The sequence below is a fragment of the Syngnathoides biaculeatus genome, chromosome 8 (assembly GCF_019802595.1).
Source record: "Syngnathoides biaculeatus isolate LvHL_M chromosome 8, ASM1980259v1, whole genome shotgun sequence".
NCBI lineage: Eukaryota > Metazoa > Chordata > Actinopteri > Syngnathiformes > Syngnathidae > Syngnathoides > Syngnathoides biaculeatus.
The window spans coordinates 10,345,864-10,372,353 of record NC_084647.1 but is presented as its reverse complement, the minus strand read 5'-3'; the positions used below and the strand labels follow the sequence as shown (position 1 = coordinate 10,372,353).

Here is a 26,490-nt window from a genome sequence, read left to right as displayed (position 1 = left end):
CAACTGTTTGGATTTGCTCCAGTTTTTAGATGTAACAACGCTTTTAAAACTAACACACTGCCCCCCCCCCTTCCCTCCCTCCCTCCCTCCCACCGCCACCGTTACTGAGCCAAGGCACATAGGACTGTAGTCACTGACTGAGTCCACCGAAAGTGACTGACGGAGCAGTTACAGTGCCTCAGTGCTTATTGACCCAAAACCACTGGATTCTTTCTGTCTACTGTTAAGATTTCTAATTGTCTAGATGGATGGGATGGTGTGTAAGCAGATCCACAGGGTTCTGTTTTTGGTTGAGTGGACATTAAAAAAAAAAAAAAAAAAAGCACAATTTATTTTTTACACCAAACACTGACCATTCTTCTCCATTAGTGACGCTGCTACTATCTAGCCATACATGCGTACCTGTATCCACAGTCCTCTCCAAAAGCATTGGAACAGCAAGTTAGTTTTTGCGCTAGACTAAAAATAATTGGATTTCAATACAAAAGATGAGACAAACGTTAAGAATCCCAGTTTTCATTTCATAGTATTGTCATTTCAATGTTATAACTCAGGACATCGCACTTTTTGCTTGAAGCCACGCACTTTTCAAGTCAACATAAGTGTTAGAACAGACACGATTAAATTACCTAACCTATGGTGAATAACAATATTTGGGGGCATGACCCGCGCAATACCTACATCAAGCCTGTGAACTACTTTCACCAGACCAATACTCTTCCAAGCCTGTGTTATAAATGTATACACGTAAATATATAAAAAGTACTGAGACATTCAACACCATGAATGTTTAGGAAAGGAAATCTAATTAAACTGGAAAGATTATAGTGCATTTTTTTCCACTTTGAAAGCCCCCTTCCTTGTGACAAACCAAAGCCACATATTTCAGAAATTAGTATATGATATTCACATTGAGATGAAAAAAAAATATATATATATATATATTATATATACAGGTACAGATATACAAAAAAAAAAGACGCATGTCACATTGCTGACAAAAATGCCAGTTTATGTAGCCTAGGACTACAATAGGTGAAACTGATTACTTAAATAATGAGTAATGGTAGCGAAGGAGCATTTTACCATTTTTTTTTTTTAAATAATCATTTTGGAATAAGGTTACAACGTAAAATTGGGGGGGAGGGGGGTGAAGCGCAGTGAATACTTTTATGAAGCACTGTATTGTTCTTCTTTGCACAATATGTGGATAGAAAAGTATTTTTTTTACTAAATTAACCTTCCTCTTGTAGGCAGCGACCCATTTATAAGTTTAAATTGCTTACAGGCATAAATATGTGCCTTAAGTGTGATTGTCAAAACTACCATAAAAGAGGGTGTGCACTATCTTATTTTTATTTCTCCTCAAAGTTTTTCTTCCCCAGTTGAGTCGCAGACATTCACAATAATGCTGGAAACGGTTTTCAAAGGATTTATCTTGGTTTAAATTTTTAGACCGTCAAAATCAGGGCTTTTAAAAGGGGTGTGTAGACTTTTATATCCATTGAATTATCATTCATGCATACTTATCATGAATGGAGGTTCGGAGTTAACGGTTATTTAGCTTTGTTAAAGGGAAAGCATTCAACTTACTTCTTTATGCTCCTTTTCCATTCCGCATCTTGGAATAAATATTCCTATTGTAAATGTTTTGTTTTTCTTTTGTACTGCATGTTGATTCAATCAATGGCAAAATACTTTACCTGTAAGGTTAAAATGCAAGTAGTCGCACATGTTCGCATAGTACCTGCTGGTACTGCTGGTTGTAGCTCTGCTGCTGCTGCGGGGGCTGCTGATGCTGCTGCGGAGGGGCCTGATGCTGCTGAGCGGGGGGCTGGTGATGGCCGTACGCCTGGCCAGGGGCGGCCGGCTGGCTGTAGCTCTGGCCGTAGCCCGGGTATTGACTGTAGTTCCCATAGTAGTTCTGGTTGTAGCCGCCCTGGTTGTAGCCACCTTGGTTGTAACTGTGCCCGTAGCCCTGCAAGGGGGTGGGGCGCACAAGCATGTTAAATATGGCAAAATTTACCTCTCCCTCCCCAACTGTTGAAAAATGTCTATATTGATAGCTTAAAACCTATATCCACACCATAAGATCTTGACCAAACTCATCTTACAGAATCTAAAATTCTTCTTTTCCGTTCAGCTTCCCCCGTTAGGGGTAGCCACAGCGTGTTATCTCAGATGAACACATATTTGTTTGGCACAGTTTAAATAAATGTTTAAATGTATTTTGAAAAGTGTCCATGTATGTTGCATTCGCCACCCATTAAAAAAAAGGAGAAATTGTCAAGCAGTAATGACACTGCCATCATTACTTTGCTGGTCCATTTTAAGAGCCACAAAAACATACAGTGAGAACCGAATGCATTCAAACCGGATTTCAATCCTTTAGGCAGAAAAACATCTGGAACTCAGGACGGCTGGACGAGTTCAAAGAGACAACATTAAATCCCAAATTCTAGAAAAAGTTGGCATAATACATTAAGAGTTGACATTTTTAAGAAGGTCCTCATCTTGGCTGACATATTTGGAGTTCAAAACAACATTTTGATAAAAGACGATTTATTAGCATCTATATTTTATATGCCGTTATATTGTTTCACAAAATCATTTACCATGAAGTTTAAAAAAAAAAAAAGTTAATTTTATCTTCGCCCTCTCAGCACCTGCAGCTGAGAGAGAGTGAATGGGGAAGAGGAAGAGGTGGACGGAACCTCCACCATGTAAAGTTACACAGCGACCGACTAATTAATCGGTAACAGGCAAAAAATGGCCCGGAATCTACTCGCTGTAATTGATGCTAACAACCTAATATCAATTTATCTTCTCCCTGACATACCAATACCTTAAAATCCAGATGTATCACTGCAATATACTTCTTTGTCACCAATTACTACTTTCCCATTATCCGGGGCTTTGACATCTTGTAGTCTATTGGGATATTTCAAAAACAACAAAAATAACCCCAATGACTCAAAAAGCCAAGCTTTGTGAATTGAAAATTGGGAATATGTGTGGGTTCAATGTAACTAACATTCCATTACCTGGTTGTAGCCGCCCTTGTTGTAAGGAGCTGGCCTGTTGTAGCTGCTTCCCGACGACTGGCTGCGGTATCCGGAGCGAGAGTCGGAGCCGCCGTCGCGGTAGCCACCGCCACCGTTGTTGCCCCCCCAGCGGTTCTGACCATACCCTCCGCGACTGTAGCCTGACAAAAGAAGATTGCAATGTTTTATTGAGGCTTCAGTTTAGGGAGCATCTCAAGTCACTCCATACCTATGTTCGGCTTCTTTTGTCAATGTGTTTTTGTGATCCTACCACAGTGAGGTCTCGTGTCATTAAAAGATTCTTGTTCTAAACCAACTTTAAGTGGTACTTTTTGTAGTTTGAATGAAATGCTCTGGGAAAAAGTCAAACAATTATGTGTAGCATGGTAAACGGAATACAATGCCTTATTTTGACACTATACACATGCATAGTGAGAGCTAAAATCAGAGAATGACCAAGACGAGACCATTTTCCTGGGAAAAGAGAAAAGTGTGGTAATAATCGTAGGCGGACCATAGTCCAGAGCCCTCTTTGGAATGTAAAGTTTAGCTTACTGTAACTAGTTTCTCAAGTTTCGAGGAAAACATCATGGGGTCAAGGTGAGTTGAAAAGGTGACTATTTCGAACATAGGAAAACCAAAAACGGCACCCATTGAATTTGACTCAACTTTTACAAATTGCCGTTATGGCGCAACGGTGGGTGTAGTTGACGTAAGTCTCTGGCGTGAAACGATTTCCAAAGACAGACTATAGAAAGCACTCCCTCCTGGCATCCATGCACGCTTGCCCTATTTACTTCAGTCAGGTTGCCTTCAACAGTGGAAATGTCCCATATCTGACCAAACCAACTTTTTCTTGTGTTTCGCATGTTATATTGACTCTATGGCTCGTAAAAAAAAAAGACGGTTGTTCAATCAGGCATACTTAAATAAAAATAATCAAAACAAATGTACATATATGGAGTCATATGTTCCCCTTGTGATATTGAAATGAAAGTTTAGGCTGTGGCATGCTTTAAGTGTATAAGTGTACAAATTCTTCAACTCTAGAAGGTGGTTGCATACTGGAAAGAAATTGGACAGCTTTGTCAACCTCTGGGTGGCTGCATACATTCTTAAAATGTGAGCTTCATAAATTCTATCCTATAGCTATATATAATGTACACTATAGACTTTCGACAATTATTGGGGGTGGGGTGGGGGTTGGGGGGTGATGCGAGAAACTATCGTAAAATATTTTTGCTTTTAGTGGCCACTTCTGCATTAGAAGTTAGTTCATTGTGTGTGACATAATTCCTAACATTGCTTTATTGCTTAATACGTTTAACATTAACATCCATACACTATATTAGATAAACGAAGGCACGTTTTCTAATTAATATAAGATCAGCTCGTCGCGTCACGGCTCCACTGGTTCAGCACAATGACTCCCACCCAATGTGAAAATACAAAACACCATTGGAACAAATATGAAATAGGCAGCTCCGATGAGCAAAAATGTTTTAAAGTAAGAGAAGCAATAGATGTCCACTCCAGAGGTAGGTAGCGTGCCAAAATATTATACACCAGTAAGAATACCGTTTTTTGCTGACTAAGGTACTTTTTTCCTGCACTCAGAACCCTAATTGTAACTCTACCACTGGAAAAACTGAGTAAAGTAAGCTTAACCAGAGTGCCTTGATATTAATTTAATAGTAACTTTAATGGTGGAGCCGATTAATTGTACTAATACGTTATACTATTGTATTACATTATTATATACAATAAGCTTTATTATACATATACTTTTAATCATAAAATGTTACAAAGTTACTTAAAACACTGCCTGCACAGGTAGAGATTCTATGATATGATTTGTCAAAACCAAATCAATACAGAAAAAAATGGACAAAAATGAGCTTGCCTCTGTATCCCCCCGCGTCTCCGCTGCGGCTCTGGTAACCACCCCCTCCACCACGGGGTGCGTCGCGGCTGTCGTAACGTGGAAAGCTGCCGCGGCCGCGGAATCCACCCTGCCGGTTGTCGAAGCGCTTGTCGGGTGGTGGGCCTGCTTTGCGCCCTTCATCATTGTACTGCTTCAGCAGCTTCTCCGCATCGCTGTGCTGTAGCTCGGCATAGGTAACTGCCTCCAAGAAGTCGCAAACGTCCGGCAGGGTGAAGTTAGCTTTGGTTGGGGATGCCGAGCAAGGGAGTAAGAGGAAGAAAGGGGAGATAAGAAGGGGATGGGGATGTAGTGAGGACCAGACCAGCCACACCACCAGAAGACAAAAACAAAACAATGACTAATTTAGTGTCACGCAAAGGAGGTGGAAAGAGCAGAAAGATTGAGTTACAAGAAGCAAATATTCTCTCCGTGGAGGCAACATTTGCAGACGTAGACAAAGGAGTGGTAAGGGTAGGGTGGGGCGAGGAAAGAAGCACTGCAAACCAAGTAGACGAAAACTCAAGTAATTGAAAATCAATGTACTAACGTGTAATACAGTAATCCCCTTAAAAATTACCGAGTCCTGCCACAAACAACGTAAGACTGCAAGCAATTGACACCCCCCAAAATTGTTGTCTTCACGCTGGCGCCTTGATATTCATGTTTATTTTGTTTAATGACCAAATTTGAAACCGAAAAGACATCTCAAATATATTATCCCAATCGAAATGAATGGATATGCCATTCATCAATTCCAGCCTACTGAAAACAATGAAAATGTTTGTAGTATAATGTAACTAGGGCTACGAAAATAAATCAGTTAAGTTGACCCCAAAAATTGATCACTGCGAAAATTGATTTCAAAGCACAAAAAAAAAAAAAAAAAAAAAAAAGTTAAAAGCAGATTTGCTTTTACAGGAACCAATTTGAGCTGCTTTGCAGAAAATTGTTTGTTACAGTTCATGTTTTCACATGGACAATTCACGCAAAAGCACACAACGTTATGACCTCCCATAGAGCTTGTGCACGTGACGTCACCATTTTTACAGCGCCATATTGCCGGTCCAACAGAGCTGCTCTACATTGTGGGAGACATTGAACCGGAGGAGAACATTTACAATACCCGGGAATTGTGCTTCTGGTTGCTACAACAGATGAGACAGAAATTCAAACAGATCAATCTATGGAATACCAGCTGAAAAGATCAGAAAATATCGATGGATTTGGGCAATTAAACATGATGGTGGTGCCAAACCAAAAAACACACACGCCTGTGTAACGATCACTTCATTTCAGGTTGGAATTATTCTTCTTAATCTCAAATTACCAAGAAGTATTTATAATTCCAAATTGGCTGTTTTGAGAACAATACAAATAAAAAAAAAAAACGTTGCAGAGGTTTACGGAGGTAAAGTGCGGCCGCCATCGCTTTAGTGTACGATACGTGGAGACGACTCCGTCCTCTTTTTTTTTTTTCTTAATCATAGTTAATGAATGCGAGTTTATGTATAACCAGGGGTCATTTCTTCAAATATTAGTATTTGTATTGAATACTAGCTGAAATGATTGATGGATTCCGCCAAAGGCTAGCGCGTGGCCAGGCGATTCTGTGTTCGCGAACCGTCACCCCGTCATTATGTGGGATTTATTCCTGATTGAGAACAGATCCAGCAACGAAGTATTTGTATGCGTCCAGACTTTCATACGCTTTCAAACTCTTCTGTGTAAATCTCGACGAGTTATTCCCCAAATACACGTGTATATCCATATATTGTCTAAGACAACCGTAAGTGAATTAACAGTCCAATTTCTTATCGGCGAAAATATCGACTTCGGCATTAAATACGAGTCCTCAAAGCCAAGTGTCTCTCATTTTTCCAAGGACCTTTGTTTATTTTCACCTTTTAAATGTTTAACGGTATCGGACGAGACTCTGCGAGTTGTGCTATAAGACATTTTCATGTCGTCTCCAACCGACTTAGCATTTAACAATAAATTGTTATACCGGCAATATGGCGAGGTAAACAAAAGTCACGTGATTTTATGACACAGGTGCATGAGCTCTATACATGGTCGCCACATAGGCACGTCTAAAACAGAGGACAATGTACTTGCAGATACATGAAAAGAAATGAAGCTACCACAGTCACGAGAGTCAAGCAGCTACCAGGTACTGTGGTAATTAGTCTCCATAGCTATGATTGGGAACCTGGACCACTATTGGAATGCACTGCTGTAGACAGGATGTCCAAATTTTGACAACAAAACTTTCAAACAAAATTAAAATAAAGTGTTTGCAATGTAGCAAACGCGGAGGTAGTCTGTACACAGCTGCTTGGTTAAGACAACATTCACACGTGTTGGACAACCTTCAAGGGTGTCACCGAAGGGTGTCAATGCCAATGTCATATCTTACAATCGCTAGATTTAACTTAGAACATACTGTAACCCTACCGTTGGTAGTTAGAATATACGGTCTCGTTTGCGAGCAGACCATGCAGATACATATTGGTACACAATTAATCATAAGACCGAGTGCTTCAATTCATTTACTTTCACTCACATTCTGTGCAGCGCATTTATATCATACAGTCAGTCACTAGAAATTTCAAAGATATTGGGGGTGTTACTGTCAGTCGACGCAGTATCAAAAAAAGAGTCAGTGGCGACAGCCCTAAACGTAACATTGTGGTCCTTTAGGTACCGCCACAGTCTCGTGGGGGCAGTATAATACAGAGAATATCTGAAGCATTACACAAACTTTGTAAACTGTAGTAATTGTCCTATTTCAAAGAAAAAAAGAATATATGCCTGTTATATTTTCCTTTGAGATGCTGCGCAGTTTGTGTTCAAATAGTTTATTTAAGGTTTACAAATTCACAGCACAGGTTATTCATTCATACATGGGGAGCATTTTATATAGTTTGATAGCATTAAGCTAAACTAATCAAGCAAACGGTTATATGTGCCCTGCGATTGTATGGCAACCAGTTCAGGGTGTACCCCGCTTCCTGCACAAAGATAGCTGGGATTGGCTCCAGCACTTCCACGACTCTTGTGAGAAGAAGCGGCTCAGAATATGGGTGGATGGACTATTCAAGCAAAGCTATGTGTTGCTAAACTTTGCTGCTCCCCGGCAAAGCTCGTCTCTCAGTTGAATATGCAGCACAAACATATTTCCCAGGACCAATTACTGCTATCCAATTTAGATGGGAGTTATGTCATCACAAGGCATTTCAGAAATTGAATTTTTGAGCAAATATCTGGGAATACATTCCACAGAATATGTTAATAGAATGGAACCTCAGAGTTTGAACGTCTTGTTGGTTGTACAAAATGGTTTAAAAAAAAAAAAAAATCTGCATTAAAAAAAAAAAAAGATTTTCGGACCACTTTTCGGTGTCCGAGCTGCTGGGAAGAGCTGAACCCATGCTGACCAGAAAGCCGACTCAAGCTGAGCGATGCCTAACAAACACGGGGCAGTGCCGAGGCTGCAGGCCACTTTGAGTCAAGCAGTCACTTATACTCAAGCCAGTGCATGCTCATAAGACACCAGTGCGTGCTCATAGTATGAGCTTATCGATAGTTTATTTTTCCAGTATTTTCTTTGCCATTGGCCCAAAGAAAGACTGCGGTGCTACCAGCAGCGAAGGAAAAGGCAAGTTTAGCGAACGGCAGTAGATCTAAGTACAGTAAGTACGAAAATGGGGTGCGGGTTTTTTACGGTTCTTGCTAGCTTTATATGGCTAAGTCGACTATTTCGACTATCCTAAAGAATTAAAATGTAATAACAGGCAGCTACTGTTGCCAAAGGAGTGATTAGCATTAGAAACTAAACACCACAGATAATTGAAGAAATGGAGAAGCTTCTGGATAAATACAGAGTCAAATCACGTAGTGTGAGTTTGACTACAGCGCAACACTTCCCCATTCCCACACGAATCCCTCTGATACCATCGCGCTGCCACCAAAAAGGTAAACGATAGATATTTAAGATGCTATAAGTTTCTGTACTTTTTGCTAAAATGTTTTTCCATAAATAGGAATTAAAATGGGAATTTCCTATTTGGAGTTGGAAAACGGATTAAACTAATTTACATTATTTCCTATGGGAAAATGTTTCAGAAGTGTAACAACTCAGACTTTGAACATTTCCCAGGAACTAATTATGTGAACTCTAAGATTCCACTGTAGGTCAATTCAAAAATAGTCAACTGCGAATAGGTGGGGGATTACTGTAACAGACTGTGCAAGAATAAGAGGACACCACCTCAGTTTGCAGTGCACGAGGAGAGGCAAAAAGAGAGAACATTGAAAAATAATCATAACTTTAAAAAAAAAAAAAATGTCCAGGTCTGACATCTTGGGGGAAAGAGGTGGAGGGGTTTTGGAGGAGGGAAAGGAAGAAAGGGGGCATCTTCCAAGTTTGATTTTTACACAGAAAAAAAACAAAAAGCAGATCTGTTTTGTTGCTTGTATCCACAGCAGTCCTACCTTTCATTTCTAACACAGCATGATCGGGCACATCCTTCCCCTGCTCATTGGTTTGCTTTAATGTTCGCTCTTTAAAATCCTCGTCCGTGGGACAAATTACAATAGCCTTGCGTTGAAAACCCTCAAAAGGACGCATTTTTCGTCTCCTTGCTGATCCATATACATTTGTCTAGCAATGGCGACAAGAAAGAGGTAGAAGCTTGTTTGTTAATGTTTTACTTGCAAAGGCGTTCCGCTGGAATGGGAAGCTGGAACCCTGCAATCATCAAGTGACAGGTTTGTTTGGCTGGGATGAGGCTACGCATTAGCTCGGCTGCTAGAAGCCGCGTCGCTCACATGACTCACCTGTTAAATCTGCTGCATGGCATTAACTATAGACCAAAGGGGGGATAAGGGGAACCCATAAAAGTATTCCTCACATTTTTCAATGCTGTATGTATATGGATGTGGAGTCATGTTAGTGTGCCAAGAGGTTTTGGTTAAAGGTGAAAACATGCACATAAAATAAGCTAGGATATGGTCCGAATACCTCCAGCCCTAATGAGGATTCTAATTTAAATATATAACTTATTTGGGTTTCTATTCAAGGATTGTTCAAGTAGTGCACCACTAGCGAGCAAAAGTTACAATTTTGCAAACAGTAAATGCAAATAAGATGGGGGTCTTAGTTTGGGGATCAGCGTAAGAATATTGTAATGACAATAGAAACCGTGCCCAGGAAACACCGGACTTCTAGTATACAATTCTTGACAGTGCATTCGTGGCTTTCCTATCACTGCTCTACGAACCCAATTCATTGTAAACCAAGGACCACCCTGTACCACTTTCCTACTGAAATAAAGTAAGCTAAGCTAATCAATACTCAGCCACAAAACAACAAAACGAATACCAAAGTATTAGGTCACATCTTAAAATGCTACTTGCTCAAATGAAATTGCACAAAAGGCTTCTAACGGCTTCTTTTAATTAAGGCCCATTTTTTTTAAAATACATGAAGTATAAGAATACGAAGTAAAAAAAAAAAAAAAGTTTAGAGTGAAATTGGTTCTCTTGAATTTTTAGACAAGAAAATAGTTTTTGGCTCTATGTTAATTTAGAGGAAAAAATAGAAAATGGTTATTCATTTTGAGAGAAATGGCTTATTTGTTGTGTATTCAAAATTGGTCATTTACCTAGATAAGATATAGTACTTAATTATTTGCTAAAAATGTTATAGGATACTCAAGTAATATATTCAATTGCTTCAGCTATGACAAGCAGTTGATGCGAAAAATGTGGACTTAAAGAACGACATTGCATGTATGTACAATTCTCGACAAAATGGTTACGCATCATTAAAAACAATGTCAAATTAATTTTCTCCTAGATAAAGATCAACTCTATAGTGTGGTCTGTAAATGATTCAGGTGAAAGAATGGCTTACGTCAATTTCATAAATTACAACAGCAGTTAAATGAGCAACACGCTGCATATTTCAACGATTGGGTGAAAACCTCAACAAAATTGTTCCATATAACTTGAGAAATCGATGCTATGTGTTAGTATCCAAGTTCTCAATGTCGAAAAAAAAAAAAAAAAAAAAACAGTACTAAATGTGGTTTGAGACCAAATCAACTAAAGTGCACTTCAACTGTCTGATAAGTCTCGTAACTCAACCATGGCAGCTTTGAGGCAATAGATCATCTCAAGATTGAACGTCCCAACAAAGGAAGAAAAATAGGGTCAAACAACATTTGAGTATGGTTGCTTTTTTTTTTTTGGTCTTAAAATCATTGGCTCTAGTCCTGCAGCGCAGAAGGGTATAAACCACAAAGTTAAGTTTGCATGGAGTTTAATCACTGCCTATAAAGACTAACCTTTTTTTTTTAGTGAATCAGTAAACTATAAAATACACTGAGAAAATGTATGCAACAACTGTTAATCGCTTTGGTTTACTATTAAAGCCCTTAGCCGAAGAGCTCGGCACGAGGCGGTCACTGTTGGCTGTGGCATCACATCCATACCATTCTAATTCAAAGAAATATTACTTCAATCATCAATTCTTTTAGCAAACTAAATTAGCAGTTGAACATAATTTTGGAGCAGTGTTGTATTAATGAAGATTTGCAACAGTATATCACGCAAAAGCTATGATGACTTCAAAATTGTGGTGTTCGTTTGATATCTTAATATATGATCCTCAATTTACAACGGTTCTAACGTGACGTTAAACAGTGTCGTCATGCAGAACACGATCAGTTACTATTGTTTTTGTTTATCATTTGATTTAAATTTATGGCCCAGAAGTGTTTTTTTTACATAAATACTTCCTAAAATTATGACTCTCCTTGTTCAGAAGTTGGGTTACAAATAAGATCTCGAAACTGAATGTCGGTTATTTACAAATGTGTGTAGAAGAAGGAAAGACTCTTGCAACAACGCCAAACCAATATCGGTCCAACGAGTTTGTGCTTGTTCTTTTAATATGGAAGTCTGTGGTTCTCTAAATGCAATCCATGGACTATTAACATGGACAGTAATCAGTGAGATTTTCACACTTAAAATGTAATGAATAAACGTCTCCAATGGACTTATTGTGCACATTCTATGGAGTTTGGGTTAAACGAGTAGAAAAAAAAGCATGCATTAAATTTGTTTATTTTAAGTGATGTTACATAAACCTAAAAATGCTTCAAAGAATAACGGGATTGCTTCAGAAGGTGAGGCATTCTGTGCTACACAATTTTAAAACTTTTCTAAATATTGAATAAGGCAAAATTTGAGAAACAATGGTGTTAAGTAGTCATAAAACAGCAGCAGCGCAAGTGTTGTACTTACGACAGCCAATGAAAATTTGTTCATAAATGTACATCTACCTGCTCATTTCAAAGAACTTCACATAGTAGTTTATTAATTTATTTATTCTTATTTAATTTATTATTTAACAAATGTAAGCAGTGTTTACTAGGTGCTAGTGCAGTGGGTCCCCCCACCCCCCCATAAAAATAACTTACCTGGATTTACCTGGTTTTCCATAGAGCTCTAATCCCAATTGACACAACAACAGATACAACTTACCTCCATATACTCACGTCTCCATGGGAATGTTGCCATCTGACCTCACCTACCTTTTCCGACCTCACTACTAAAGACCTGAAAACAACGCTGTTAGTCACTACTTACCTTGGGGGTCAATAAATTAAAACACACACTCAACAGTTCCACGAATCTCACTTATGTAGTTTAAAAACAGCTTTTTATGTGAAAAAGCTCTCTCTTAAAAATTAGCAACAGAAGGTGTTTTTCTTACTCACCAGAGTCAGAGCTTACTTGTTTCTCAACATCTTTACAAAGTCATGGTCTACTTGTACATTGTCGCAGTTCACAAGACAAACAGTATAGTATAATGACAAGAGATAGCAAGTACAAAAATTCATATAGCGAGAATGACATCATGGAGTAAATGTTATGCCACTTTTGTTTATAATATCAGACAAGCAAAGTGACAAAGAGGGTGAGATTCAATGCTGCTTCTACTACTTCTACAATACACAGAGCCCCCCTGAAAAATAAATGAATAGTCCATTAGAGAGAGTGATCATTGACTGACGATGCTGAGTGTTCACAGTGTGTGCGCGGATGCTCGTACGCTACCTGGTCCAAGATGTAGTTGCGTCTCTTGCGTGCGGCGATTTCAATCAATCGGTTGAGACACTGCGTGGCCTGTTGGATCAGAACGTCCCAGCGACCTGCGTAGTTCCTCTGGCGCCGCAGCCCCATCATCTGCGGCAAACACGCCGACAATAGTAAATAATTACCAGGCTACATGGTTAAAAAAAAAAAAAAAAAATCTGATCATGCTTAGTAAATTGAAAAAAAAAATTGATACATTTGAACAAATGTGTCAAATTAAATCATGGGGGGAGAGGTTCACCACTTTGTGTTCCAACAGTTTCTGAACTTTTCCTCACCAAACAATTGCAAAAAAGTTTGTAATATCGTCATCTGCGGCAGTATATGTAAAAAAGAACACATGGAAAAAGATGACGCGCTGTGGTGACACCTAACTGAACTAGCCAAAAGGAAAAGGAGATTAGTCATATACAGCAGAGATTTCCAACCTTTAGGGAGCCGAGGCACATTTAACAATTGAAAACTCTCGCAGCACACAACCAAAAACGTCAAAAAGTACATACATTAATTGCTGTTTGTAGTTCTTGCCATTTAATCATAGAGAATTTATTTGTTTTCCTTGACAATTAATTTCCCTTGACACGCTGCCAGGCGAAAGAGCGAGAGGAAAACCAAACAAAAGGTTGATGAATGTTGTGATGGAGGACATGAGGACAGTGGGTGTCAGTGAAGAGGATGCACGAGATAGGCTTAGGTGGAAAAAAGATGACACGCTGTGGCAACCCCGAACGAGACAAGCCGTAAGAAAAGGAAGAAAAGACGACACTGGTTGGAAATCACTGATATATGGTTTAGAATATCTAGGGCCCCAACTAAAGATTTTAATAATCGTTTAATTTTTCCAATTTTAATTAGAAAAAATAATTCCCATTACCCCCCCCCCCCTCCAGTCTCAACTGCCACAACATTTTCAGGTATGCCTGTAAGCTTAATATCTCCTCTGTGAATCTGGTAAGAACAAGCGCATTCTCATTTTTGACCCAGAGGGTAGCCTGTCCTCGGTGCAAGAGAAATGAAAGCTTGCATGAAGTTTGCTAAAAAAAAATAAAAAACATTTGAAGCATGCAAGAATGTGAGAAATAAGATTCTCTGGTCTTGTGAGAGCAAATTCAAGCTTTTTGGCCTTAACTCTAGGAGGTATGTGTGAAGAAAACCAGGCATTGGTCATTACCTGCCCAATACAGTATCAACAGTGAAGGATGGTTGTGGCAGCATCATGCTGCGGGCGTTTTTTTTCAGTTGCAGGGACAGGATGACTGGTTGCAATCAAAGGAAAGATGAATGCAGCCAGGTACAGGGATATACAGGGAAAAAAACTTTTTACAGAGTGCTCAGGACCTCGGACTGGGCCAAAGGTTTACTTTTCAACAAGAGACTGACGCTAAGCACACAATAACGAAGACGTGGCTTCGGAACAATTTCGCAACTGTTCTTGCATGGTCATCCAGATCCCTGACTTAAACCCAGTTGAGGTTGGAGTCTCTGGGGAGAACTGAAAATGGTTGTCCACCAACGTTCACCATCCAAACTCACAGAACTGTGGGGAGCTGTGTGTTTACATCAGCGATACCTGGTGGCGCAGTGCTGCAGGTGTTTGTAAACACTGTAGACCGCTGCTGCAGTTAATTTTTGTCAAGTCTTGGTCTTTCTACCTATTGAACGAATTTACTGCTGCTCTGCTGGCAACCTATTGCATCCATCCCAGCTCAACTTACAACAGGAGCAAGGCAAGATATCAACTCCACCAGCTGAACAGTGAGCAGCAAACTCCGCACCCTGATGCCTTCCTCATCCTGGCCGGAGATTTCAACCACACCAAACTGTGTCCACAATTTCATGAACATGTTGAGTTTCCCCAAAAGAAGAAATAGCCTGGACAATGTTTACACAACCCACAAAAGAGCCTACAAAGCACACCCCTTCCCCTTACTGCAAGCCTCAGACCACAGTACTGTTAATGCCTGTATACAGACTGCTGGTTAAGGTGACAAAGCCAGCCAAGAAGAAGATCTGGGTGTGGCCAAAGGGGTGATCAGAGGCACTCAAGGACTGTTTTGTCACCACAGACTGGAGCATGTTAGAACAGGCACCGACCCACAACAACATAGACCTCCAGGAGTACACAAAGACAATCACTGCTTACATGTGAAAGTGCATGGACGACGTCACGGTCTCCAGAACCATCTTCACCAGGACAAATCAGAAGCCATGTTTGAGTTCACAGGCTCCTGAAGGCCTGAAATGCTGCATTCAGAGCTGGGGACGAAGTGAGCCTCAGAACAGCTAGGACTAACCTGTCAAGTGGCATCAGAGAAGGTAGGAGGCAGTACTCTACAACGATTGCCGACCGTTTTAGCAACAACAAAGTCACCAGGAACATGTGGCGTGGTATCCAGACAAACAGACTACAAGCCCCCTCTACAGACCTGCGACCACTCTTCTTAGCTGGTGGGCAGATCAGCTTAATGACTTCTTTGCTCGTTTTGAGGCAGACAACACCACGCCAGCACAGAAGATCCCTCGAGCTACCAACAACCAGGCACTGCTGCTGTCTCCAGACAGCGTACAGAGAGCACTCAGAAGGACAAACGCAAGGAAGGCCTCCGGACTGGACAACGTTCCTGGCTGCATCCTAAGAGACTGTGCAGATGAGCTCACAAATGTCTTCAACACCTCACTGAGCCAAGCCATTGTTCCGAGCTGCCTCAAAGACACCACCATCACCCTGGTCTCAATGAAGCCATTTCTGCTACAATGACCACCGCCTGGTTGCACACTCTCCCATTATTATGAAGTGCTTCGAGTGGCTAGTCATGGAGCACATCATATCCTCCCTCCCCACTACGCAGGACACCGATCAATTTGCATATCGGTCCAACTGCTGAACAGATGATGCTATCTCCATTGCCCTCCACTCATGCCTTACCCACCTGGAGACCAAAGTCAGAATGCTGTTCATCGACTTCAACTCAGCCTTCAACACCCCCCGAGCGGCACATCCTCAAGCTAGACTTGCTGGGACTCTACTGCACCTTATGCAACTGCCTATTGGGCTTACTGGCAGGGAGACCCCAGCCAGTTCGTGTCAGCAGCAACACCTCCAACACCATCATGCTGAACACAAGGCCCCCCCTTCCCCAAGGATGCATGCTGACCCCCCTCTTCTTCACGCTGCTGACCCACAACTAAGAACCCACATCCAACTCCAACCTCTTCATCAACTTTGTGGACGACATGACTGTGGTGGGCCGCATCAACAACAACAATGAGACAAGTTACAGGAGGGAGGTGAACCGCCTGGCGCTGTGGTGCAAGGACAACAATCTCCACTGAACATGGAGAAAACTAAAGCGATCATAGCTGACTTCAGGAGACGGCACACCCAGCATCCCCCGGTAAACAACAGTTCTGCAGTAGAGCAGGTGAGCAGCGCCAAAATCCTGGGTGTACACATCTCCAAAGACCTGTCCTGAGCTACCAACACCACAGCACTGGCTTAAAAGGCTCAACAGCGGCTTTACTGCCTGCGGAAACTGAAAATAGCAAGCACACCCTCCTCAATCATGATCTCATTTTACAGAGGGCCGATCGAGAGCATCTTAAGCAGCAGCATCACCGTGCAGTATGGCGCCTGCACTACCTACTGCTGCAAGATCCTACAACACACTGAAAGCACCTGCGAAGATCATGGGTGTTTCTCTCCCCCTCCCTTCTGAACATTTTTAACACCAGCCTGATCTGCAAGGCCACCAAGACCGCAGGTGACCCCACTCACCCAACTCACTGCCTCTTCAAATTGCTGCCCTCAAGGAGGAGACTGCAGTCTCTGGTCCAAAACCAGCATCTTAAAGACAGTTTTTTCCCCACCAGGTAGTCAGGATGCTCAACTCCCTCTCTGATTTGCACTCACTGTCAACATGCCTCCCTACCTCCCACCACCATTGACTCTCAACAAGAAATTGAGCTTTTGCACAAACCACACTTTTAGAAAGGTAGCAGTAGCACAGTATTCGCCTTACCCCTGCAGCAGTGTGTACATTACCCAACAGATTACTTTGCCACACTGTTGGGAAATGTCTATAATTTGATAAATCCGTCCATAATAGCCAAGCGTACATTGCTGTTGATAATGCCAATACCACAGACCTATGCAGTTATTTTTAAATTACTGAGATTACCATATTGGTTATATTCCCTATTGTATAAGGCACAATGTACATATTTTAGACAGACCATTTTTTTTATATTTCATTCATTTTTAACTCTTTAATCTCTTATAGCACCGCATGTCAGAGGAATGCTTTTTCACGTATGTTATGTAAGTATGTATAGCACATCTGACAATAGTAACTTGAACGTGAACAAAGAATGGCAGAGCATCCCCAAATCAAGGTATGAAAACTTGCACCTTTCCCAAAGAGACTTATGGTGATAAAGGATGCTTCTACTAAATACTGGGGAAAGGCACTGAATACCTATGGCTGTGTGTTATTTCAATGTTTCTATTTTAATCTGCAAAAATTTCAACTTTTTATGTCAACATGTATATTAATGACGGGAAGACAAGTAATTTCTCTTCCAAATGGGTGCAACAGTGGAAAATGGATCCAGTTCTGAATACTTTCCATACCCACTGTATGTTTCTGCTTCTCTCCTGTCACAGCCACTAATAGCCTACACTGTCTGGCAATTTGCCATTAAGATTTCCGAGTTCCTAAATATTTGCGTGAACCCCCTTAGGGATGGTAATGGTGTGGCAAAGAAAGGCATCAATGCATTTTCGCTCTTCAAGGCTGGGCGGGGTCTCTGCTGTCCCTTTACTTTTAATTACTCATTAAATTTTCCATATTTTTTCAAACCTATAACAGGAAATGTATAACTTTTTATACTAAGAATTAAATCATGTTTGGGCTTGGTGCATTTCACTTACCTTCATCTTATCCATGATCGCATTGGTGCCCAGGATGTTGTACTTCTTCTCAGGGTTGGTCTCTGCATGCTTCATAGCCCAGGTGGTCTTTCCACAGGCAGGCAGGCCCACCATCATCAGAATCTGAAAGCAACCAGGCCAAAAAGAGAAGTCATCACTGGAATAGGCATCACTCAAATTACCAGTTGGCGTCTTTTTGAATAACATGGTAAATCGCTGAATAGTTACAGTTCACCATTTAAACGTAAATTTGGCTATTGATCTCTGACTGGTTGGCCAACCTTGGGCTAGGTTGTTATTAGTGGACTATCGTCCTCGCAGCATGTGACTATATACGGGTCATTGTCATTATTTGATGAAAAATGATAAAGACATGGTCCATTGAATTTAATTTACACTCAAGATGTTTTTACCATTAATGGCACTGGGGAGAGCCTCACAATGTTGCTGCAACAGACCAGAGGGTACCGTGAGCTGAATTGCCAGGACAAGGCCACCATTTGGCATTCACACAATAAAATAGAGAAAAATAAATGTTATTTGTGATATATGAATACAATTGACTATACATACAATGGAACCTCGATTTAACAGACAGAAAATAGTATCAAGTTGGAACTCAAAATTACCCCTCCCATGCAATAGTGACATAAGCTTGAATACCCTTGAAACCTAAAAACTTCAAACATTTTCGAATAATTGTCTACTGCACTGTTACTATAAAGTATAAAGCAATTTTGTACTGTATTGATGTTTATATACCATGAAAAAAGTTGAGCTCACGTACAACTAAGTGTGGACAATATCAACAAACAAGGCTGTACGTTCGAAGGTAAGGGAGAAGTAACTTCTGAGTTTGATTTCATTATTATCGGGGCTTTATACATTGCAGGAGAACAACTTTCACTTTGCTAGCGTATCACTGACCTGGCAAATGAAGTGTGTAATGTTTTATGCCGAAGAGTCGGGTTAGTGATACGTAAAAACTCAATCTCATGCAAGAGAAATGTCTATTTGCCTATTTGTATCACATCGGACTTTTAAGACAGAGCACTGGGTTCCATTACGAGCTAAGCCAAATGAATACACCCACTCACTTATAAAGACTACAATGATATTACTCATGATCTTTCCAAGTAAAAACTACTCACCTTGCTTTACATGCACAGTACGATTCCACTATTTTATCCTGTTGGATTTCAATATGAAATTTGTGAGGCGTCAAACATTTTTTTTTGCATCAATCGCCAACGTTTCACTGTAACTCTGAAATTGTGTCCTGCTCCGTCCAAAATCTCAATCTCGTGTAGATATCCTTGCGTGAAATAGTTGAGACCTCTCTATAGAACCCTCTTGGACAAGTCTGGCGTATTTCACAAAAAACATTGCAATGTTACCGGGAATATTAAATAGAGAATCCACTTCAAACCTGTTCTGTTCAGTTGCCATTTTGGAAGATTGTGGGAGATGGCAACTGTAGCTAAGGGGGGCAGAGCTGAAGATCGCCAGTCGTAAAGGTCCATTGGCTGGTGACCAGATCAGGGTGTACGCTGCCTCTCGCCCAAAGATACCTGGGATAGGCTCCAACATACCATTGACCAACTTGAGGATAAGTGGCATGGCAGTGGAAAATAGATGGCCAGATAGAGTGGTTTATATCAGGGATCTTTTAAATTCCAGACCAAAAATTGTGGGTATGGAATAACCCTAACCCTTACAAACACTGTGGAGAAACGATTCATTTTTTGTCTCACTGAAGTCAATTATAACTAAACCTAGGCTGTTTGAGGTCAGTCTGGTTTATCATTTTTATTATAATTTAAGTTTTTTGTTAAATGCCACAATAATGATGGAATTTCTTCGAGAACTTTATTATTTTGTCAGAAGTCCAAAGTTTACATAAACAAAAAGTACTGTGTTTTAAAAGAACATGGGAAAGCCTTGTTGATTGGCTTTGAAAGTTTCTGATAGGTTAACCAACGTGAGTGAATTGACGGCACACGTGGGAATGTATTTAAGGCCACACCACAAATACTCCGCTTCCTTGTTTGAAATCATGGTTGAATAAAAGGAAATCGATCAGGAATAGAGAAAGAATTGTGGAGCTCCAGAACTCTGGTTCATCCTTGGGTGCAATTTCCAAATCCTTGAAGGTGCCAAGTTCATCTGTCCAATCCTGGCCACTCTTGTTCCAGTTCAGGTGGCATGCAAGTCCTCAAGGATTGCTAGGGTGGTGCTGATAACCCTTTCATCAGATAATTTTCTGTTGTAGTCGGAGTTTGTCCTTTTTTGTGGCAGGCCCAAACCAGACTAGGATAGAGGTAAAACTGTCTTAGCAGTTCTTGTGGCAAGTCGTGCTTCCTCAGAAGCTGGAAGAAGTACATCCTTTGCTGGGCTGTTTTGAGGATTCAGTTGTTGTTTGTCTCCCACTTCAGGTCCTGTGGCCTGTAATTCTTAACAACTTCAATGGCTTGATGGTTGAGACAAGACCCTTGGACAGCGTGAGGGGCAGCTGTATTGAAGGTTGCCTCCTGAAGTCCACAATAATCGCTACAGTCAGTCTGTTCAGCTCCAAGTTGTGTTGGCCACACCAAAGCGTCAGTCTCTCCATTTCCTGTCGATAACCAGACTTGTCTTCAATGACTGTTCTCATTTGCGAACTTAAGTTGGACAACCTGGAGCCTTGAGGTGGAGTCGGGAACCTTTTTGACTGAGTGAGCCATAAATGCCAAATATTTTAAAAGGTAATTTCAAAAGAACCATATAGTATTTTTAAAACTAAATACAGGTGTATTTGCACATTTATGCAAGACCAACACCTTTAGTGTACAATAACTGAATTCTTTTAAACATTGTTACGCTGTTGCTAAGCAATGATGACAAAAGTACTAACCATGAATGCGACTTCTGGTGCTTCATACATCGTTAGTTTAAGCTTCACGCGGGCATTGAGACTTACATCCATTAATCGTGAACTGCCCTTATCAGGCTGTCAGTAAAAGTTGCCGAGAGAAAGATGCTGTTGCCGACCGCGGATCTCTGTGTCACACTGAAGCTCAATGAGCTACAGCTGCAAATGGTCTGGAACATCATATATGTCCACGGAGAAAGGTGAGGAAAAGAGAGTGATCTTCTTGATAGCCGCAAAATCTTTAAAGTGTTGTTCAAACTCTCCAACCAGAGATTAGATATGTGATGCGTACTGCCTCATTTGTGCACTGTGGGAATCTTGTCATGATTACTCACAGCTCTAAAAAGTGTGGAGTATTGGGTTGGGTTGACGACAGGTGTCTTTCAAACAGTTGCAGCTTGGTCTCAAAGGCTTTGATGTGTGAATATAGTTGTCTTATGACTGCGTTTGGTCCCTGGAGACTGATGTTGAGGAGATTAAGGTGCTTTATAATATCAACGAGAAACCCCAAATCAGCCAGCCACATAGGGTCACTTGGTTCTCGCATAGGTTGTCCTTTTTCAGCCAGAAACTCAACGATTTCTTGCCGAAGATAGTAGTAGTAGCGTGACAGTGCAGAACCCCGACTCAGCCATCTCACGTCAATGTGATAAGACATCTCCATATTCCGCATGAATCTCACTTAGAAACTGACCATGGCATAGTGCTCTTGAGCACATATAGTTAATAGCCTTTATCACCGGTTTCATAACATGTTCGTATTGGAGATATTTAGCACACAGAACTTGCTGATGAATGATGCAATGGAGTTTTACAGCTTTACCCATTTCTTAACTTACTTTGTTACTTATTAGTGTTCTTAATCTACTTTGTTTGCCAGTCATGGATGGTTCACCATCTGTAATAATCACAGAAATTTTATTCCACGAGAGTTTCATGTCCTCCGCAGCAGTGCAAACAGAAGAGAATAAGGCTTTTTCTCTCGTTTGGTTTTTCAGGGTCTTAACGTCAAGTAGTTCTTCAGTAACGTTCATTTCGTTGTCGACTCCTCTCAAAAAAATAAGTAACTGAGCAACTCTGCTTTCGCCACAAGCTAGCGAAAAAAAGTCAAACGTCTTTCCTCTGACTCTCAATTGTTTTTTGATGTCTGATGACACTTCTTCAATCCTGCATGCAACGATGTTACGTTCCAGGCAAACTTTAGCAAACTCTTGCTGCCTCTCAGGACAGATTTTCTTCACCATAGTCATCACCCAGGCTTTGATAAATTCGCTCTCAGTGAAAGGTTTGCAATGCTTTGCGATCAGCTCGGCTACCTCATAACTAGCCTTTGTCGCATTGTCATTTGAGTCTGGGGCTATTCCAAAATATTGCTGCTTGTGATTAAACTACTTTCAAGTTGCTTCAGTTTCTTGACGCGTTCCTTCCCTATGATCATGTTGTATACAGGAGCATGTCACATTTGGTAATGTCACTTGACATTGAACTCTTTAAAAACAGCCACCGTCTCGTTGCAAATGAGGCAGAGACAGTTCTTGCATATTCCAGTGAAGAAATAGTCCAATTTCCATTCCATTGAGATTAAACTACTTTCAAGTTGCTTCAGTTTCTTGACCCGTTCCTTCCCTATGATCATATTGTATACGTGAGCATGTCTCATTTGGTAATGTCACTTGACATTGAACTATTTAAAAACAGCCACCGTCTCCACTCCCTGAGAAGGGTTGGGTCAGGAAGGGCATCCGGCGTAAAAATTGTGCCAAACGTATATATGTGTCCATCTGAGATGATACGCTGTGGCGACCCCGAAAGGGACAAGCCGAAAGAAACACACACCGTCTCGTTGCAAATGAGGCAGAGACAGTTCTTGCATATTTCAGTGAAGAAATAGTCTAATTTCCACCCATCCTTGACGCGTCAGCCCTCGTAGTCAACTTTCCTTTTTTTTGTTGTCGCCATTTTAAAAAATTTGGGGGCAAAGAGTCACACTGGCTGCTGTCCTCTAGTGGGTAAAAGAGGAACGGCATTTATTGTGTAAGATACGCCATATGCAGGTAACAGTACCGCTGCCTTATGCATTAAGTCTACTTGCTGGCCAGACTTTATGGATTTTATGACAGAAATTGCGGGCCGGATGAAATTTGACCATGTATTTGGCTTCCGGGCCAGACTTTGGACGTCTGTTTAAGCCGTTTTAATGCCTGGCATGTTACAGTCAATGTTTGGAACCAAAGTATGTAAATAAACATTTACAAAGTATGAGAAATTCGAATTTCACAACGTACCGGTACGTATGGTATATCTGCAGCGTACAGTCCGCCACTAATGTATGGAAGGGAAAAAACCGCTGCGCAGAGTGGGCGCAACCTATTGTCTGGTGCCCTCTGTAGTCTGGAGAATACGCTAGTTTTCTCAGTCTCCTACCTAGCTTTGACAGTTTCACCACCTAACATTTTAGGGGTTTGAAAGGCCAAAACTGATGTAATTACATTAATTTACTGAAAAATGTATAAAAATAATTTGGTTTTACAAAATAAAGTGACGTCATGAATAGAACTTCCTTAAAATGATGAATTTCGACGCATCAATATGAAAGACAGCCTTAAAACAATGTGTTCATCTATCTATACCAGTGATGTAGGACACAGACGACGTGACGTTTTCTTCCTGTCTTACCTCACATTCGCCTTTGCTAGCAGGTCCTTTGGTGCCTCTGACCTTGTCCTCCAGGGCCACACTGTGGATGTAGGTAAAGCCCTCAGGTGGGGGGAAGTAAGGCTGCTTCTGTCCGAAGTTGAACTCCACAGCGCAGTTCTTCACCAGCACATGGGGAAAGAGCGCGCGGCCCGCCAACGCCTCCTTGGTGGTCTTGAATGCTACACCGAGCGCCACACCATTCTTTGAGTATCCCATCTCCACCTCTTCACCTTGGTCAAAGTCCTAGCAACAGCACAGTTGATGTAAGCTTTTAGGATAAAGCTGTTGAGGGATATAAAACTTCACTTACTATGTAACAGCCGATGACATCATTTTCCCCAAACTTCTCCCCATAGTTAGCAAATTTACAGTCTGATGATTTCTTTCCAGTTCCTCCATAGCCAAAGGAAAAGGGCTCCTCTCCTAAAATGAGAATTAAGGTCAGCACATGTCAGAGTAAAAGTGTCTTTTTGAAGTCTATTTTCAATCTCCATGCCCTCACCAAGCTGAGTGCTGCAGTGGTTGAGGGACCATCCGATACGGACCACATGCGGGTCCGGTTCTGAACTGGGAAGGTGCTTGACAGGAATTTCCTCATTAATCTGAAGACAAACATCCAGTAGGTCAAGCCATAAAAAACACTTTTATTTATCAGAAACAAGAGATTCTTCTTCTTTCGCCTTGTCCCGTTAGGGGTCGCCACAGCGTGTCATCTTTTTCCATCTAAGCCTATCTCGTGCATCCTCCTCTCTAACACCCACTGTCCTCATGTCCTCCCTGACAACATCCAACAACCTTTTCTTTGGTCTTCCTCTCGCTCTTTTGCCTGGCAGCTCCATCCTCAGCACTGTTCTACCAACATACTCACTCTCTCACCTCTGAACATCTCCAAACCATCGAAGTCTGCTCTCTCACGCCTTGTCTCCAAAACATCCAACTTTGGCTGTCCCTCTACTGAGCTCATTTCTAATCCTATCCAACCTGTTCACACCAAGCGAGAACCTCAGCATCTTCAATTCTGCTACCTCAAGTTCTGCTTCCTGTTGTTTCTTCAGGGTCACTGTCGCTAATCCGTAAATCATGGCCGGCCTCGCCACTGTTTTATAAACTTTGCCCTTCATCTTAGCGGAGACTCTTCTGTCAGGTAGAACACCAGACACCTTCCGCCAACTGTTCCACCCCACTTGGACCAGTTTCTTCACTTCCTTACCACACTCTCCATTGTTCTGTATTGTAGACCCCAAGTATTTGAAGCCGTCCACATTCACTATGACTTCTCCCTGGAGCTTCACTCTTCCTCCTCCGTCCCTCTCATTCACACACATATATTCTGTTTTACTTCGGCTAATCTTCATTCCTCTCCTTTCCAGTGAGTACTTTCTAACTTTTCCTGTAACTGTTCCTCCGCCAGTTCCCTGCTTTCACTGCAGATCACAATGTCATCTGCGAACATCATGGTCCAAGGGGAATCCAGTCTAGCCTCGTCTGTCAGGGTATCCATTACTACCGCAAACAGGAAGGGGCCCAGTGTGGAACCCTGATGCAGTCCCACCTCCACCTTAAATTCTTCTGACACACCAACAGCATATCTCACCGCTGTTCTGCTGCCCTCATACATGTCTTGTACTAACATATTTCACCACCACACCAGACTTGCGCATGCAGTACTACAGTTCCTCTCTAGGTACTCTGTCATAGGCTTTCTCTAGGTCTACAATGTAGCTCCTTCTGACCTTTTCTGTAGTTTTCCACGAGAATCCTCAATGCAAAATAGTGCATCTGTAGTACTCTTTCTAGGAATGACACCATACTGTTGCTCGCAGATACTTAATTCTGTCCTGAGTCTAGCCTCCCATCAGAAATACGAGGTAACCCTTGCATATTCAGAGTTCAACATTAGCAAATCCACCGATTCACAGACTATCTTTTGTTACCTATCCTGTTATTTTTAGGTACATACCATGTCTCAAAGAACTACTTTGTATCTTGTAAATCCAGTCAAAAAAATGTTTTCCAGACATAATTGTTACAATTTTTAAGTTTTTTTAGGGTGGGGGGAGTAAAGTAGTCAAAATTACCTTCATTTCGTAGCACACGCGTCCACAGGTGACCCCATGGGTGGCCCGTGCTCCTGCCCACAAGTAGGCGAAGCCTTCAATGGTCAGCGGGTAGCCACTGTAGCGATCCCGGGACACTTTGAAGTGCAAATCACAGTTGTCTGAAACCAAGACAAAGCGGACAGTTAATAAATCCTAGAAAAAAATATATATATTTAGGATTCATCTTAACACTTACATGTGTCAATAGTAACAAGTGTGTCATCAATGTTCTCTTCCTCATCTTCAGCAGGTGGCTGTGGTGTGCGAGACCTTAAGAATATTGGCATAGGACGAGGTATGGGTTAAACAGATTGCAAAAAGGAACAATTGTTTCCTTATTGGCTGCCAGCAGTTTCAGATGATTTTGACTGACCTTTCAACACCCATAGATGACAAATTCATCCTTTAACTCATTTTGAGAAACTAGGTTTTAAAAGATGAAAATTGCGTGCTCTCACACAAAAACTCTCACTTAAATCAAGTCCACAAACAAAAACAAAAATATTTCTTTTACTCTTGACTTTTATTAGTGGGGATGGATGGATCTTTCACATTCCTTGCCTTGAACAATCTTTTTCAAATCCAGCTTGTAATCCATTGTTGCCAATTAAAGCAGTTCTTTCACATGGTGTGTTAGTCCAGGCAGATAAATTTTTTTGTTACCAACTTGTGACTGTGAGGTTCAGTCGTTTTCAAAAATTCCAAGTCCGCGTACAACT

The 26,490-nt window shown here is 41.2% G+C and overlaps 1 protein-coding gene across 1 annotated transcript in view; it reads right to left on the bottom strand.

Moving 5' to 3' along the window:
- The window catches only part of hnrnpul1 (heterogeneous nuclear ribonucleoprotein U-like 1), a 52,942-nt gene that overhangs the window by 773 nt on the left and 25,679 nt on the right, over positions 1-26,490 (bottom strand). Inside the window, exons 5-15 of the mRNA XM_061826807.1 lie at positions 25,968-26,041; positions 25,751-25,890; positions 24,175-24,274; positions 23,983-24,095; positions 23,652-23,915; positions 18,065-18,187; positions 13,096-13,224; positions 9,463-9,631; positions 4,948-5,208; positions 3,045-3,205; positions 1,748-1,978 (exon numbers count right to left, since the gene is read on the bottom strand). Of these exons, the coding sequence (XP_061682791.1) occupies positions 1,748-1,978; positions 3,045-3,205; positions 4,948-5,208; positions 9,463-9,631; positions 13,096-13,224; positions 18,065-18,187; positions 23,652-23,915; positions 23,983-24,095; positions 24,175-24,274; positions 25,751-25,890; positions 25,968-26,041 (1,765 nt within the window). The remainder of the gene's footprint in view (positions 1-1,747; positions 1,979-3,044; positions 3,206-4,947; positions 5,209-9,462; positions 9,632-13,095; positions 13,225-18,064; positions 18,188-23,651; positions 23,916-23,982; positions 24,096-24,174; positions 24,275-25,750; positions 25,891-25,967; positions 26,042-26,490) is intronic.